General features: G+C 53.8%; 2 protein-coding genes and 1 long non-coding RNA gene across 7 annotated transcripts in view; 1 reads left to right on the top strand and 2 right to left on the bottom strand.

Annotated features, from left to right (window-relative positions):
• Positions 1 to 554: 554 nt before the first annotated feature.
• Positions 555 to 2,686, bottom strand: LOC109255267 (uncharacterized). Its single transcript, XR_002075162.2, has 2 exons — positions 2,640 to 2,686; positions 555 to 941 (listed from the first exon to the last, which is right to left on the bottom strand). It is a non-coding gene; the product is annotated as an uncharacterized LOC109255267 (long non-coding RNA).
• Positions 2,687 to 3,763: 1,077 nt separating this feature from the next.
• FABP3 (fatty acid binding protein 3) lies at positions 3,764 to 11,121 on the top strand. Its single transcript, XM_019429826.2, has 4 exons — positions 3,764 to 3,926; positions 7,287 to 7,459; positions 9,419 to 9,520; positions 10,833 to 11,121. The coding sequence occupies exons 1-4, from the start codon at positions 3,854 to 3,856 to the stop codon at positions 10,884 to 10,886; spliced, it is 402 nt and encodes a 133-aa protein (XP_019285371.1). The 5' UTR covers positions 3,764 to 3,853; the 3' UTR covers positions 10,887 to 11,121.
• Positions 11,122 to 11,859: 738 nt separating this feature from the next.
• Positions 11,860 to 16,664, bottom strand: part of ZCCHC17 (zinc finger CCHC-type containing 17) — a 132,677-nt gene continuing 127,872 nt past the window's right edge. For 4 of the 5 annotated variants that reach the window (XM_053898322.1, XM_019429820.2, XM_053898316.1 and 1 more), the window contains one exon: positions 11,860 to 12,763. In XM_053898322.1, the coding sequence (XP_053754297.1) occupies positions 12,602 to 12,763 (162 nt within the window). In that variant the 3' untranslated portion in view covers positions 11,860 to 12,601. The remainder of the gene's footprint in view (positions 12,764 to 16,664) is intronic. The other variant, XR_008420628.1, reaches the window with a different exon arrangement.

Below are 16,664 nucleotides of genomic sequence, written 5' to 3'. Positions count from 1 at the left end.
AGGGAGAGATGTGGAAAACTTGTCTGCAGTATCTGAAGGCACTTAATGGCCCCAGTGAGGAGACAGACACACCTGGTTCTTTGCTATTGGTTCAATGTCTCCAAGGGCCTTGGCTCATTCACATGCATCTCTGGGAAAAGTGCCCCGGGGAGACCCAGAAGGGAGAACGTAATCACCACTCATTGAGTATTCTGTGTGTTAGGCTTCCATATGTTATCTCTTTTAATCCTCCTGTCAACCCTGGGAATAGATGGCCCTTCCTCCATTTGGGAGGAAAGGAGACTCAGAAGGGGAAGGGACTGGCTCCTAGTCTCTTGACTAGTAAGTTGCAGGCTTGGGATTTAGAACCAGGCTTCTTTCCAAAGATGCCGCTTCTGAATACATCATGCACCAGGGGAAGCTATGGAGGGTGTGGAGAGAAGGGTTAAGAACTTGATTCCGTGGCAGAGGGCTGCACCACCATTACCATAAAAAAAAAAAAAATTCCAGCAGGTCCTGGAGGTGGACTGGGGCAGTCAACATGCACAGATTAGGCCCCGAAGAGGTTATGGGGGGGGGGGGTTTCTATGTCCCTGGGTCAGTGGAGGCTCCAGCTCAGCTTCTTTGGCCTCTACCTCCGGTGTTTCTCCCCGTGCCAGTGGCACATCCCCTATTGGAGGCGTCTAGATGGCAGGGAGGGTCCAGGAAGCAGCCCAAGATGCTGAGTAGGCCCCCTGCTCTCCCCCCAGCCCCGCCCCATGGCCCCACGGATCATCCGGTGCAGCTGGCCCATCTCATTGGCTCTCTCTTGGTTACTCGGCTCTCCTCTTTTCCATCTTCCCAGCCTGTGGTTGCCGTGGAGACACAGAACAGTGACATCACCATAGGGCGAGGGCTGCGGAGATGCGCTCTTGGCAGGGACTGGCCCTGCGGCCTGCCAGATGTTGTATCCACAGCTGGATCTGCCAAGGGCAAGAAGGAGGGGCAGGAAAAGGGAAGGGCGCACATTCCCTCCCCTTACCCCTCGTTCCCCAGATGCAGGGAGTGTCACGGGGCAGAGAGGATGCAGGTAATCGGAGGGATGAGAAGCTGTACGTATTTGGAAGGGAGAAGACAGCCCAGTGGAAAGCAGATAGGGCGTGCCTGAGGAGTCAACTGACTCAGGTCTGGGTGTGCTGGGGAGATGGGGGTAGGGCAGCAAGGCTAATGGGTCTAGGCTTTGTCTCCAGGCTGCTCAGCTTAGGCAGGGGACAAAAGAACTTTGTGGCAGTGTCCTTCTCAACCCATCCCCCAAGTCTCTGCAGCTCCTTCCCCATGGCTGCAGCAGGTTCTAATCCTGCCCAGAAATGAGAAGATTGAGGATTGGAGAAGCCAAGCGATCTGCTGTGGGGGGCCCGGCAGGTGAGGGACAGGGCCTGAGAATCCCACCCTATCCAAGGATGACAGTAACGATAACAGCAGTGGAATCGAGCATGGAAGTCCCCCATGCTCAGCGTTTTAAATGCACTATCTCGTTTGCTCCCCAGACATCTCTAGGGGGGTAAATACTGTCATCACTTCCATTTTCAAGATGAAACTGAGACCCACAGCCACACGTCCAGTACCCAAGGGAATCAGAACTGGCTCACAGATCTACCTGCCCGCAGCTGTTAGCCCCAGCCCTCCACGGCTGCATCGGAAGGACCATGTAGGGAGACCGCTCTGGCCTCTGGGGTCTCTAGCCGCTTGGTCCTTCAGAGAGGAGGTCCAGTGTCTAAAGGTTGTGACCTTGACTTAGAAACCATCCCACTCTCCTCCCCACCCTCCCCTGCACCTGCTCCGGCAATGAGGTCAGCAGGGCTCCATGCCCGGCCCTAAGGCCTTCTGGCAAGTGGACCTGTCCGAACAAACCAAGAGCTTGGGCAAGCGAGGGCTCTTCCTCCCTGGCTTCTTCCCAGAAAGTCAGGTAGGGGCAGATGCTGTCCACTTCCACACGGAGAAACAGAGGCCCAGGGAGGAGGGTCTGCCACACTGCACATGTGCAGAGCTGCTGGGACCCCAGGGCTAGTGTGCCCTGTGCTCCTGCAAGCTCCCTGGGTGGGCCTCTGCTGGCTTCAGTTCGGTCGAGCACCATTCACTTCTTTTTTTTTTTTTTTTTTTTTAACATTTATTCATTTTTGAAAGGCAGAGAGAGACAGAGCGCGATGTGGGGGAGAGGCAGAGAGAGAGGGAGACACAGGAACAGAAGCAGGCTCCAGGCTCTGGGCTACCAGCACAGAGCCCGACACCGGGCTCGAACTCACCGACCCCGAGACCATGACCTGAGCCGAAGTCGGCCACTTAACAGACTGAGCCACCCAGGCGCCCCGGGCACCATTTACTTCTGCAGGGCTTCCTATCTGTTCGGCACTCGCTTACCCCTCACTTCCTCTGGGGAGTCTCCCCCAAGCCCCTAGGTCAGGACAGGTCTCCCCTCAAAGCCACCAGGCTAGGTGAGGTCTGCCTGCCCAAAGGGGAGCTACACGAGTGCGTCTTATTCATGGTGGTCTCTCCAGAGCCCAGCCCAAGGCCTGGTGAAAAGTAGGCACTTTAATAAGGGGGGGGGGGGGATTAAGAAATGAATGGACCCCTCCAAGCTTCAGTTTGCTCATCTGTAAAACAGTGGAAATGATAAAACCTACTTGGTGGACTTTGCTCCGGAAGTTCAAGGAGAAAATGCACTTAAAGCAAAAAAAAAAAAAAAACAACAACAACAACAAAAAAAAACCACAAAAAACATCAATACAAGGTGGATCTTCCTATTAAAAGCGCTTTGTAAAGTGTCCATCACACCTCAGGCTCTGTAAAGGAGGTGAGGGACATTCTGTGAAAGAGGTCAGAGAAGGGCTGGCAGGCAGGTCGGGGCTGCAGCGGTCAGGAGGTGGGGAGCTGCCCTTGAGCCTGTCAGGTGGCTGGGGGACGGAACTTCGGAAGGAGGTGAGGGGGCAAGTGACCCGATCAAATGCTCTGAGCCCTGCGTACAGGTCAGAGAAGCCTGAAGCGTGGCCAAGGAGGATGGGGAGCAGCCCTGCAGGGCGGAAAGGCCCGCGCCGGTGACATTCCACGGGGAGGGGCGAGCACGTGCGGGGCGGGAAGGGCGCGGCGGCTTGGGTCGCTTTCGCCAGGGGCAAGGTGGAGGGCACAGGGGCAGCTCAGCCTCTCACGGTGCCCCCCTGGTCTCTTCCCGCCACCGGCGAGTGCGCAGTGGCGGGAAAGCGCGGCTTCCGGGACCAGCTAAGACCAGGCTTGCAATCTGGGCTCCAATTAAGCCTCGCCTTATTTCCTGCGACCTTGTCAGTTCCCCTCTGAGCCTTGGGCTCCTCACCTGCAAAATGAGGACCAAGATGCCTGCGCCGCTTAGGGTCAGCCAGAGCTTTCCCGGCGTGGGCATCAGCCCTGTCTCCTCTAGTCTCTCACCTCTGCTCTAACCCCAAGCTCGGGGTGTCACTGGGGGACGAAGATGTCCGGAGCGCGCGCCCCACCTCGCGGGCACCGTGCCCTCAATTGCTTCCTCCTCAGATTGCGACGAGCGCCTGGAGGCCTGGGAAGAGAGCAGGTCCCGCCAGCGCGGGGCAGGGACTCGGAGGCCGGGCCCCCGCGCTGACGCAGGAGAGCCGGGAGCCACTAGCTGTCCCCCTCCCCCGGCCGGGCGGGTCGTGGGGGATGGGCAGCCAGCTCCGGGCGGTGGAGCGCCCGCCTGAGGCTTCCTATTTCGGGAGATGGGGGTGTGGGCCACGCCTCACCACGTGATGCAAGGGCTATTTAAAGCGGCAGCGCGGGCCGGGAACCGCGGGTCCCGGAGTCCTTGCACGCGTGTTCTGTCTCCTCAGCTTTCTCGGCCTAGCCCAGCCTCACCATGGTGGACGCCTTCGTGGGCACCTGGAAGCTAGTGGACAGCAAGAATTTCGATGACTACATGAAGTCGATTGGTGAGTGCGACTCGGGATGCTGGGCGGGGGAGGGCCTGGCCGCGTGCGCAGCCCCGCGCAGCGTTCTGGCTCTGGCTGCTACTCCGCGAGCCTGCTGCGTCCCTCCTGCTCAAGGTTGGGGAGTAAGGGAACGCGGAGGGGGTGGCAGCATGGGCTAGGGCACGCGAGGCCTGTTGGAAGGGGGTTTTCATGGTCTGAACCCGGCTAGAGGGATTCCCAGGTAGCGAGGAGCAAGGAGGTAGGTGTGCAGGTCGATGTTGGGGCGGGGAGGGCTTTCGAGGAAGAGGCGTGTATATATATAGGATCTGGAGCTAGGAGGTGGGTTTGTATGAAAGGAGAGCATTGACCTAGAAGGTGGGAGGCTAGCGGGAGGAGCAAAAAACCAGGAGCATGGGTGGTTTAGGGATTGGAAAGTGTGAATACGCAAAGGGAATGGGGCGGATGGGGAGTGTACTATGGCGTAAAGAAGCGGGAACCCCGAGGAGGGAGGTAGAAGAGGGAAGTACCGGTGAATGGGATATGAGGAGGCGCCGCACAGTTAGCAACAACCCCTGCCCCTCCACGTTGAACTAGGGAAAGGATGGCTGCTGGAGGATGCCCTCCTTCTCACCATCCAGTCTCTGACCTTGTCCCGCAGTGGTGTGTAACCAGGCTCTAATCGCGGTCTTAGAGCCTCGTGGTAGGGTGGGGCAAGAGGACCCATTATCAGCTGGCTCAGCCACTTGTTGGGGAGGGGTCTGGTGGAGAAAACCAGTGGACTTTTGGAGTGCAGCAAGGGTCCCGGAACAAGGCCAAGATCTGTTAAAGGCAGGGAGGGTCTTTGGTCTCCGAGGGCGTGGTGTTGGCTGGGGAAGAATAAAGATTCCGACTCTTTACAGGTGAGGTGCTTGGAGATCCCCATGCCTTGCCTAGTTTGACAGATGGGGAGACTGAGACCCAGAGAGACTGAAACTGGTCAGATCAGCCCCACAGCAGAGCTGATAAGAAAACCTAGATTTCTAGATGTGCAACCCAGAACTATTTTCCCCTATGGACCCTGGGGGTGGGAGTGGTAGGAACTGCTTAGCTAAGAATTCGCCTCCTCGTTTCCCCTCCTTGTATGGGCTTCGATGGAGGTGATGATGCCCTTTCACCCAAATCCCCAGGTGTGAGATTATCTTAGTCCCCCAGGCTGCGACAGGGAAACCAGCATATTGTTCATAGTCGAGCTCCATTCCATGCCTTCCTACTAGGGAAAGGGGGCTGGATTCTGGCAGATATCCAAATAAGGTGTGGGGGACCCACCTCTTAGCTCTGTTCCTAACCGTTTCCTGAACTAGGGACCACAGGTGTTGGCTCTTGAAACCAAAGCTCTCAACTGCCCCACCACAGTGTGCTGGGTACTATGCCCACAGACCCCAGGAAAGCAGCCACACTTGGAGCAAGCGAGCCCCGGGACAGCTGCTGGGAAGTCGGGATGCCCAGAGCCAGCCCCTCCTCCCTTAGTAGACATTCCAGCCAAAACCTGTGTCCCTGAAGTGAGCTGCAACATCCTTACCACCCTTCTCCCCTTATTTTGCCCCAAATAAGGGGGCGAATTTGGGCTGCAGGGCTGAGCGTCCATCCAGCCTGCTCTTCTCCATATACAGATGTAAAGAATGAGAGGCCCATGGGGGAGAAAAGACCGTCTTCAGCTCTGACAGTAAATAGCTTCAGCTTCATCTCTAAGTAGAACCCAGCTCTTTCTGAGCCTCCAAAATTGTCAGCCCCATTTTTGGTCTCAGTTTCTCTTGGCTCAGTCCCTCACTCACCTCTCAGTGGTTTCCTTCCTCAAACACACCACACCTCTGGGTAGGTCCTATGCAAACAGAGCTCCTTCCATGGTGACAAGGCCCTGCTCTCTGCTGGGGAGTGGGATTGGCCTCACTCTGACAGCAGGGCTAAGGCCAGTGCCCTTACTGGCCAGGCAGGGCGGAATCCGCCCTCGCCCCTCTAGTGTTAGACCCAGGGTTCTCAGGACATCCAGGCAGACAGACTCAGCCCAGTTAGTACCAGTGATCACAGGCAGACCTGGTGGCCATGCTGGGAGAATGGCCCAGGGAGGAACGGCGAGCAAGTTTTGGAGCCTAGATTCGTGTCTACCACTCACTCTTTGACTTTGGCGCAAGTCACCTCTCTCCAAGCCTCATCTGTTAATTGGGGATATTAAAACCTGTTCGGGGCTGTTACGAGCATCAACTGAAACAACCTGTGTAGGGTCTGGGCGAAGTCCCTCACTTCCAGCCAGGGCTGTGTAGCCCGGCACACCACCTCCCCACGCTGGGCTGCTTCTGGAGGGCTCACCACAGCTGCTGGGGGCAGAAGGGCGGGCAGGGTGTCGTGATGGGAGGTTGGAGGCAAGAGGGCAGATCTCAGGGAAGCTAGGACCTGAGGGGCTTAAAGCTCTGTCCAAGAGCTCTTTGTTGCACACTCTTTGCGGGACACTCGGGCTTTGCCCAGCACCCAAGGAAGCGGGGCTTGGGTCAGCAGGGAGTTCCCACAGGGCCTCAAGACTAGGAGCCAAGAGACCTGGACTTGCATCCTGACTGCACTAGCACCTGAGGCATCTCCTAAATCTGTATACTGACACACACACACACACACACACACACACACACTCCCTTCTGCCTCCCTTCTGGGTTACGGATTAGAGGCTTTGAAAATAACCTTGCCAATAAATAAATAAATAAATAAATAAATAAATAAATAAATAAATAAAAATATGTCTTTAAAAGATTAAAAAGAAAAATAGAAAATATCTTACTGCTATACATAGGGGACAAGGGTAGCAGTGCATTTCAGGGCAAACACTTCCAAGGTGGGAAATTCTTGTCCCTCAGACTCTGGAAGGCAAAGTCTACATTTCTCTTATTTGCTCAGCCTGTGGGCTGAAAGCTGCTCAGGTGCCCTGGAAGGCAGCCCTTGCTCCAGCCTAGGGAGGCCATATAAGCCCACTCTTCAGTCTAACAGTTCTGGGTGTGAATTCCAGATCTGTGACCTTTGGGCTTCAGCTCTGTTTTTTGCATCTGTAAAGCAGAGCTAATAGCATCAAGCCTTCAGGGAGAATGGGAGGGCCATCCTCACCACACAGAGGCCCCTGGGCCACCGACTTGCTGTGGCATGCCTGTCCCTTAAGGTTCTCTTCTGTCTATTGCAATCAAGTGTCTCTTCACTGCACAGAGCTAACAGGAAAACTGAATTTAAAAATGGCCAGGGTCTCTGAAAGCTCTCATACTCCTCTGCTCTCGGTCCCACGTCCGGGCCTGAGAGTTGTTCACTGAGGTCCCTGTGCTCTGCCTTCCCGCTTCACTCAAATGCTCATAACCTTCCCCCTGCTCTCAGGTGTGGGTTTTGCTACCAGGCAGGTGGCCAACATGACCAAGCCTACCACAATCATCGAAAGAAATGGGGACACTGTCACCATAAAAACACATAGCACCTTCAAGAACACGGAGATCAGCTTCCAGCTAGGGGTGGAGTTCGACGAGACAACAGCGGATGACAGGAAGGTCAAGGTAAGTCATGGAAGGGGGTCTGGGAGTTGGAGGGTGTGGAGACGTGGCACTTTACTGTTGCACCCTGAGGGGCAGGTGGTTATGGGGGACTGGAATGAACAAGGTACATAAAGCCTGTGCAGTGCTGGGATGCCCCAGGTGCTAGAAGCACACTAGTCCTGTCTTCCTCCCTCTCTTCTTGGGGAGCATCTACCTGGGAGTGGGCAGCACAGGGCCAGGATGTTCTTCTGACCTCAGCGTTGACTCCAGCTCCAGCTCAGTGACCATGCATGGCACGCACTAGTTCTGGATTTCTTTCCAATCCATAGACGGGAGAGTTATGTGGCCATGGCTGTGACCTCCAAGTGCTTTAGGAAGAATGCCCAGGAGAATTCAGAGCCCTTCCCTGATTGAGCAGACCATCCTGGCCTCCAGCAGCACAGGGGGCAGCTGGGAACAAGAGGTGGGGACCTACTCAGAGGCTTCCTTTTCTCCAACCTCCACCTCCCAGCCTTGGCCAGTGACCCTGAGGAACTATTTCCAATGTTGCCAGCCCACAGGCAGGAAAAGCTGTGTTCTGGATGGGGCATGGTCTACGGTGTGTTTGTATGTCTTCTCACCAGGCCTTAGCCCCTCTCCTCCCAGGGAGGGAGGGGACATCTACCTCTAGTCTCAGGGCTTCTCACGTGTGGTGGCTCTTGTCTTTGCTGCTTGCCTCAGGCCTCCCAGCCCTCTCGGCCACGCATGGCAGAGAGAGAACTAAGGGGCTTTGATCTCTAAAGGGAGTTCCTATAGCAATATCTCCACCAGACCCTATCAGTCAGCCCCTCAGCTGTTTCTCGGCTTCCTCACAACTGCCCCAGAAAAGACAGGACAGGGTCTGGTCTTCTCCTTGTGAAGGAAGCTGGAGCCCAGGCCAGAGTCAACAGGAAGCTGGCGGCAGAGCTGGGATGGTGCCCAAAGATGTCATCCTACCTTGGAGAGAGGTAGCTGCCCTATCACCTGCATCTGCCTCCTTGACTAGCCCACTTTTTGAGGAACAAGAATCCCAATGAAACAGTAGTGCTCTGGGATGCCTAGGCTAAAAATAATCTGGAGTAGGCAAAAAAAAAAAAAAAAAAAAAAAAAAAAAAAGAAAAGAAAAAGACCACCACCTTGGGGGATGGGAATGAGGAGTAAGGTGGTGGGAGCAAGGATGCACAGCCACTCCCCATGTGGCCCCGAACACACACACAGCCTCCTCAGATTCTCCTACTGAACCCTGCTCAGCCAGAGTCCCCTAGCCTGACCTAGAGCCCCCAAATTCCTAAACAAGAGAGACCTGGGAGAGCTGCCAAATGAGAACCAGCTGATGCAGGCTGGCAGAGCCCAGAAGACTAAGTGGGCATTTGACCAGGGTCTGGAACACTCCAAGGGCACCCAGTCCCAGGACCCGGCAGTTGCTGTCCACTTGTCAGCTGAAGGGGCCACATGATGTGGATCGGGAAGAGAGAGGAATACAAAGCAGGACGTCTGATTTCCCAGCACCTCCCATCTCCACGGTCTGTTAGACGTTATGTGTGATCAGCACTCGGCCGGAGAGTCTCAGGACCCCTCCTCACCGGTCTTTCCTGGGGATACAGGATGATTCATGTCCCCTGTATCTAAGGGGCCCTAGGGCTGTGGACATCACCCAGAGGAGGGGATGAGCGCCCATTCTGAAGGCTGGTGGCACTTCTCAGAACCAGGCTGTCTGGCTCCACCATGCTGCCAGCGTCTCCCTACCCGCGCAACACCTGAAGACCCCCGCGCCAGCCAGGCAGTCGTGGAGCAGAGGCTGGAGGAGGACTAGACAGCCTGCGGGGCTAGGTTGGAGGCGGCCGCCTGAGCTCCGTTAGTTTGGGACAGAGGCAGGGTCCTCTGTGACCCCAATGACCAGACACCATCCTGTCACTCAGTCCTGGCTCAGATCGCAGCTCAGACCTCTACCCTCTTTTACAGTCCATCGTGACGCTGGACGGAGGCAAACTTGTTCACCTGCAGAAGTGGAACGGGCAAGAGACAACACTGGTGCGGGAGCTAGTTGATGGGAAACTCATCCTGGTAAGATGGACAACTTTGGAGCCTCACCCAACCGGTTACCACCCCTTCCCGTTCGGTCAAGCCTATGGGAAAGCCAGCGTCTTCCCCTGGGAGCAGTGGAGGGTGGAGGCGGGGTTGGGATGGCTTTAGGTGGGAGTTTTCTGTGTGGTAGCTTTGGACTCATACAGGCCTGGATTCACATCTCAGCTTATACGAAACAGGGCTTCACACACGTCACCTTCTCTGTGTCCCGCTGTAAAAGGGGCATGAGCAACACCAAACTCGTGGGTCGCTGGAGCATCAGGAGACCGTGACGTAGAGCACACAGCATCACACGGGCGAGGCAGAGGGCTACCACATGTGCCCCACGGCCTTAGTGTCCTCCTCTGTTGCCACCTTGCCTCACCCGGGAGTAGAAAGCAGGGCCAAGCTGGATCCCAGGCCCCTAGGAGAGGCTTCGCTCTCCTCCCTGGGACTGCGCTGCCACACAGAAAGCCTCTGGGCAGGGACAGTGGGGCAGTGACAGACCAGCCCTTTCCACCTCATTCCAGCCCCACCGCCGGTCAGTGCTTTGCATGCCTGGCCCTCTGCGAGTACCTGATAACAGCCTGGGGAGGAAGGGACAGCCAGGCTGGCACGTGGGTCTGTTTGGGGACAAACTTGGGGCCTCCGCTGGAAGAATGTAGCCGTGACTGAACACCCCCAGGCCCCGGGCAGAGACAGCAGCCCCTGTGGTCTCTGTAACGCTCTCCCTGCATTGCTGCATCCAGGAGGCCCTGCAGAGTTAAGAATGAGGTGTCTAGGTCTGGTGGGAATGTGATACTCAGGACCAAACACTCACTGGGCAGTTCGGCCTGTGGTGAGGCCACGGGCCTGGCTCTACGATGCCAGGCTGGATGATGGTGGCTCCAGCCTCTGGTCCCTGCACTGCTCTAAGTCGGGGAAGGAACGGAGAGTTGGTGGCCTAGCACAGTTCCTGCCCAAGAGTCTCTGGACATTTGTATTATTTGTCTACTACGTGCCAGGCACCATCTTAGGCACTACGGGAATGGTGCAAGGGAGAGAGAACACCCTGAGATCTTGACCAGTCACTTCCTCTCCCATAGCTCATTTCCCCAACTTGCTAACAGAGGAATTAAGTGCCTAACGAAACTAAAAGCTTGGTGCTAAGTATTAGAAAAAAAGACACGTAAAGTACCTGGCACACAGCAGGCAGTCAATACATGAAGATTATTGGGATGAAGGTGGAGGCCCTTCCCAACAGAATGCGGAGTGCCCCAATACCTTCGGTGCCCTCACCCCTGCCCTAATCTGACTCTGTCTCTCCTTTCAGACACTCACCCATGGCAGTGTAGTTTGCACTCGTACTTACGAGAAAGAGGCATGACCTGTCCACTCCTTCACCGACTGCTCCTCTGCCAATCGACTAGCCCTGGACTCAGCACCGAATTGCCTCATTTTTCCCTTTGGCGTTTTGTATAAATCCACCTGGGTTGGGGAAATTCTTCTGGGGTCAGGCGACACCAGCCTAGATCCGTTTCTGGCTCCCAGTGTGTATGTTTGTTTTTTCAACTGCATCCAAAGGGTGCTCTAAGGTCAATAAAGCAGAGCCAAGGTCACCAGATTGCCTTTTTGCCTTTGGTGACACGACTCTGGGAGTCTTGGTTTCCTGTGTGTCGGAGAGTGGGCAGAAATACTGCCTGAAGGTCACTCAGAAGCAGCACAGATGAGAGACTGAACTGGACAGTCTCAGGGACAGCGGTAGCTGATCACGTAACGCGTATTAAGAGCACAAGAGCTGCACCTACACCTTGCCTTTACACTGTCCCCCCACCCCATGGCCAAATGAGCTAGTCCAACCTGGAATAATCCATCAGTGGCCCGGCTTCCCCAGGCTTGGCTACTAAACTGTCACCTCAGGCCCATCCTGCGCTGAATGCCCTTGGGTTTGGAAAGCCGCTCTTGTCTGTGAAATGCTGTGGTCTCTCTCTTTGCAGAACGTAGGCTCAGGACACAGGATGCAGGCTTGTGCCTTCGTAGTAGGAGCAAATGCTCGCTGGCCAAGATGACTGCTAAGCTCCCTTCTATGCCCTCGGCCATTCAGGGTTATGAATTCTTACCGGTTCTCTAATCAGCTCTGGGGGGAGAGGTCATCTAATCATTACAGAAGGGAGGGCTTGTAAGTGATCTCCTAAGAAGGCTGTGACCTGCTGGTGCCTCTGGCTCTGTACCTCAGCTGGGCCTCTCTCCAAGGTCTGAAGTAACATATTAAATGTTTTTCTGTCAACTAATACAGACTCGGTGACTTTTAAGGCTGTAAATTACCCAGGAAGAGGGATTACGGCAATAAGAACCTTCAGTAAGTTTAAAACCAAACACACTTCCGTTTAGTGCCAGGAATTGAAGCAGAGACCTGAAGTGGGACCAAGGGACTCACACGGTAGTGAATACAAAGTAAAGCAATGATCTTGGCTTGAGCTGTCTGGTTCAGTGGTCTGGCAGAATGTCACACGCAAGCTCAGTCACTGCAGACGATGGTTTTCTGGCTGTCACTTCTAGCATGATTGAATCATGTCAGGGGGAATGGAAAAAGTGAGCACCACTTCTTACCATGTTCTCCCTCATCCTGCCGATCTCCCTCGGCCCCCGTGTTGGATGCTCACCAAGCAGCCCAGGGCAGACCCGACGGGGAGGGGCCACCCACTCTGTTCTCCAACTACAGCCAGACTCGCCTCCACAGCGGTACCTGTGGCTGGAGCCTGGACCCCTGTGCAGGAATCTGGCTCTGGCAGTGGCAGCTGGAGAGGGTAACAGGACCTCCTGCTGGATGAAGGAAGTTGAGTGAACGAACGGGCGAGCTGCAGGGGTCACTTGCAAAGGGACCAGGAATGATAAGTGAACGACAACTCATTCGGGCAGATGCTTCTGACTTCTAACTCCCAAACCTGCCTGCTGCATGAGGGGAAGTCATCTCCCATGGGCGAGAAGCCAGCGGGGTGGGAGGCCATTTTCTCACTACTGAGTCTTTCCGGGAGCCAGGGCTTCAAGGCACCGGGCTCCTGGTTCCTCCTCCTCTCGGCCACCCCCCTACTCTCTCCGCTCTCACTCCTTGTGCTTCTTCTTGTGCTTCTTCTTCTTCTTCTTCTTCTTCGCTGCCTTGCTGTCCTTGGAGGTGTGCCTTGCCCTCTTGCCTGTGTCACTCTCAGAGTCTGAGCTGTCCGAGTCAGATGACTTCCTGTCTCTGTGTTTCTTTTTCTTCTTTTCCTGAAAAGAAAATTTAAAAAGTGGCGTTGCGTGTGTGCGTTTGCTTGAAAGTACTGCGGCATATAATCAATAGGGGACCATTTAACATATTATGAAGCATTAAGAAGAGTAAGTTAAATCTTCAAGTATCAACGAGAAAAGATACCCCAAACAAGTGAAAGGACCGAGTCACGCTACAGCATGTATCCTAGAGTCCAGCGTGTTTACCATACCATATAATGTGTATATTTACACATACCTGTAGACGTGTAAAATACACAGGTGTATGAAATACACAGAACAACGGGAAGGACACAAACTGGCGACGAGTGACCTCAGGAATGAATGAATGGAGGGAAAGATGGAGTCTTTTACTTTTTACTTCATAGAACCCTGTCCAGTTAGATTCAAAAAACCAAAAAACCAAAACACGAGTGTCCTTACTTTTATTTTTAAAAAGCACAGGTGAAGGGAGTCCTTAGAGGTCATCTAGCGTAGCTGGAGGCAGCGCCCCCAGGGGCCCGAGGTCCGTGGAATCAGAGTGAGAGCTCCAGGACCTGGGGGTCCCGCGCTGGTTTCCAGCAGACCTGATGCAGGGAGCAGAGCTGCCATCAATTAGAAAGGCTCCCGCTGCCGCCCTTGACGTGTGTCCTCTCTAACCTGCGCAACGGCCCTGTGAGATTTTACTGCGAGAGGGAAGAGCCCAGAAAGAACTTTCTCCAAACTACAACCACCACACCATGCCGCCAAAGGAACAGCACAGACTCAAAGGATGGGAGGCAGATTTCTAGACTTCCGTGCGGGGCTTCAAGCAGTTTTTAAGCAGTGAGTAGCTTTTTCCTTGAATTTCAAACGTCTGTATTGCCTCAGGAAGGTTTCTAAGAAGGGGATATTAGGGGTAAGAAAGAGACGGGGCTGAAGAGGCACGGCTCCTGCTCCCTCTACGGGTTCCCGGCCGGCATCCCGAGGGCTGTTGAGTGCCTGAGTGGTACGCCAGGTCTTAGGAGCCGCTGTGAGAAATGATGGACGGAACACCGGACCAGGTGTCAGACCCAGATTCGAGTTCTGGCTTTGCCACTTACGATCACTGCTCTGCAACTCAGCGCGAGCCATTTTTATCTCACGAGACCTACTCTCCTCAAATGTGACGTGCAGCTGGGAACGACACCTGTGTCACACGTCTGTGGTGAAGACGTGATGAGACAGTGTCCGCGGCTCAAGAGGTTGAGAGCCACTTGTCCCAGACCACACGGGCAGGGCTGGGACCCGCACGCGCAGGAGACAACTGGCAATCTCCTGAGTTTTCCTCTGGGGCGCACGGCCTCTCCTCCCGTACAGCAATGGCAGGCCTCGTGGTATGGTGGTCAGTGCAACGATTTCGGAATCAGACAGAGTAAAGTTCAAATTCCAGCTGCCGCTTACTAGCTCTGTCACTTGGGACGAGAGACTTAACTTTTTGGAACCTCGGTTTTTTCTTTTGTTAAAGGAGCTATGCGGATTAAACAAGACAAGCGCTAGTTACCAGGCACGAAACACCTGATACGTGGTAGGCGCTCAGTGGTAGCTACAAGTACTGTTCTCTCATTTCAGAGAACTCCCGGAATGTTCTGACAGTCTAGTCAGGCATCTCTGGCAGGTGAGTCAAAGTTTTGAGAGAAGAGTAGACCAAAACTGTTTCTTGAAGTCTCCAGTGGAGTAGGGAGACGGGAACAAAGCCGCCCCGGCCACATCACCAAGCTGTAGGGACCGCGGCTGGGGGAGCGGAGAGCCAGCAGATGGACGGTGCTGTATCTTCCGCTGACAGGCTCATGGAGACCAGTCACGGGGTACGGGGCCCGGGGAGCCTCACTGCGTTCTGCCCCTGAGGTAGGGCAGGGTCCTGGCGGAGCGAGTCTGGCACCTGTCCCTCCAAGCCTGGCACGGCGTGGATAAATACGTGAGGAAGGGGAGCAGTAGCGTTTTACATCCAAACAGTACTTTAGTTTATCGAGCTTTCTGCACCCGTCCCGCTACAACAGTAATCCGGTAAGGTCAGACTTCAGGAATCCCCACCCCCACCGTGCAGATGGGAAGGCTGCAAGTAAGAGGATCACCACGAGGTGACCGAGGCCCAAGCGACAAGAACAGTGTGCTTTGTAACTCACGGTGGGCGTGATGTCCACTGTGCTTGCTCTCAAAGATGTAAGCTCAAGAGGAGGAAAGAGAAAAATAAGTCACAGGCCGTGTGGGATGTGGACTCTACCTAGAAAGGAGGCGGGGGGGGGGGGCGGGGAGGGGAACGGCCTTCTAGACCTCACTCTTGGTGCGAAAACTCTTTTGTAAGCTGACCAAAGAAAATCTAGTCCTCCAGCAGGTGGCGTCAGTTGCTTCAGCGGGGGTGGTGCAAGACAAAGGTCTGGAGTTGGGATTAGGGAGAAGATGCACAGCCAGAGCCTACACCAGCTTCTGGTGCCCTGACTGCATTCAAGGGGCAAGTGGAACGGAAGAGAAAGGGTAAAAAAATGACCCTGGATGTGAGTCCCTGGCAGACAGGGCGGGAGGTGCACGGGAAAGAAGCCACTGCTCAGAACTGCTCTCCAGGAAAAGCCAGTATCCAGTGACAGCAGCTAGCCCACCCATTTTCTCGGTAGTTCTGCAACAGGTTAGCAGCAGCCCAGCAGGAGAAAAACAAAAACAAAAACAAAAACTGCGAAAGGGGAATAACAGCAGCTAACTTTTAATAAGTACTTAATTCTCTAGATGCTGAGCTGGGTACTTTATACACATACCTCCCTCCTCTGACCTTCACAACAAATCTGTTGTTTTTTTTTTAATGTTTATTTTTGAGAGAGAGACAGAGAGACAGAGAGGGAGACAGAGAACCCAAAGCAGGCTCTAGGCTCTGAGCTGTCAGCACAGAGCCCAACGCGGGGCTCAAACTCACAAATCATGAGATCATGCCCTGAGCCAAAGTCAGACGCTTAACTGAGCTACCCAGGTGCCCTTCACAACAAATCTATTAAGTGGGCATAATTACCCCTATATTTTCAGGAAAGAAAAAGGTAACTTCAAAGGGGATGACTGAGATGGACTTGCCCACATGGTAGGACATGGATTTGACTCAAGTTGGGTCCCAGAGGAGACGTTCTTTTTAGCTCTGTCTGCATTAAAGGCAGCACCTAACTTAGTACCTGCCAACCAAAGGCACTGATTTTTGGCCCAAAATCAATCAAGTGAGCATTTATTCTTATTTATTCTTAAGAATTATTCTTGAGAAATGATTAGTTCTCAAACTGAGAAGTTCACTGGGGTGAACTTTTGGGAACTAAGATAGAGTGTAATTCCTTGATAGAATTTACCTATAATGCACCAGTTTACCATAGCTTGGAATGGGTAAGACCAGAAGAAAAAGGTTTATCAATCAACTCATAAATATTTATTTAACTTTACGTACAAAGCACTTTAGGGAGCCACAGGGGCATACAGTGTTGCTTAAGAGATAAGGAGAACACACCAATTTTTAATAGAATTCAGGCACAGTACCTACTATTTCACTGAGTAGTGGAACTTGGCACCATTCATCCAAACCTGAGCCAACCTCGTCAAATCAGGGAATAACTCATCCGACAAGTATTTATTGAGTGCCTTCTGAGAGCCAGGAATATCCATTAATTAATTTGTCTCTTAAAATAGGATAGTCGAGTGAGGTCGGAAATCAGGGATCATGAGCCTTCAAGAAACAAATTATCAAAGATAAAAACTAATGGAGATACTAGGGAGTCCATGGCGGTAATGTTAAGCACAAAAAACATGCCATTAACACACAAGGGAAAAATCGGTCATGTCTGAGGAATCTGAGGCTGGCTTCATGAGAGATAATATGTAATGTGTTATGCTTCCGAAGCATGAATATGGTTTTGGCAGGTCGAATGGTGGTGGTGGT

The sequence above is a fragment of the Panthera pardus genome, unplaced genomic scaffold (assembly GCF_024362965.1).
Source record: "Panthera pardus isolate Hobbes unplaced genomic scaffold, ASM2436296v1 HiC_scaffold_11, whole genome shotgun sequence".
NCBI lineage: Eukaryota > Metazoa > Chordata > Mammalia > Carnivora > Felidae > Panthera > Panthera pardus.
The sequence above is the reverse complement of the archived record's forward strand: the minus strand, read 5'-3'. Positions and strand labels throughout refer to the sequence as shown.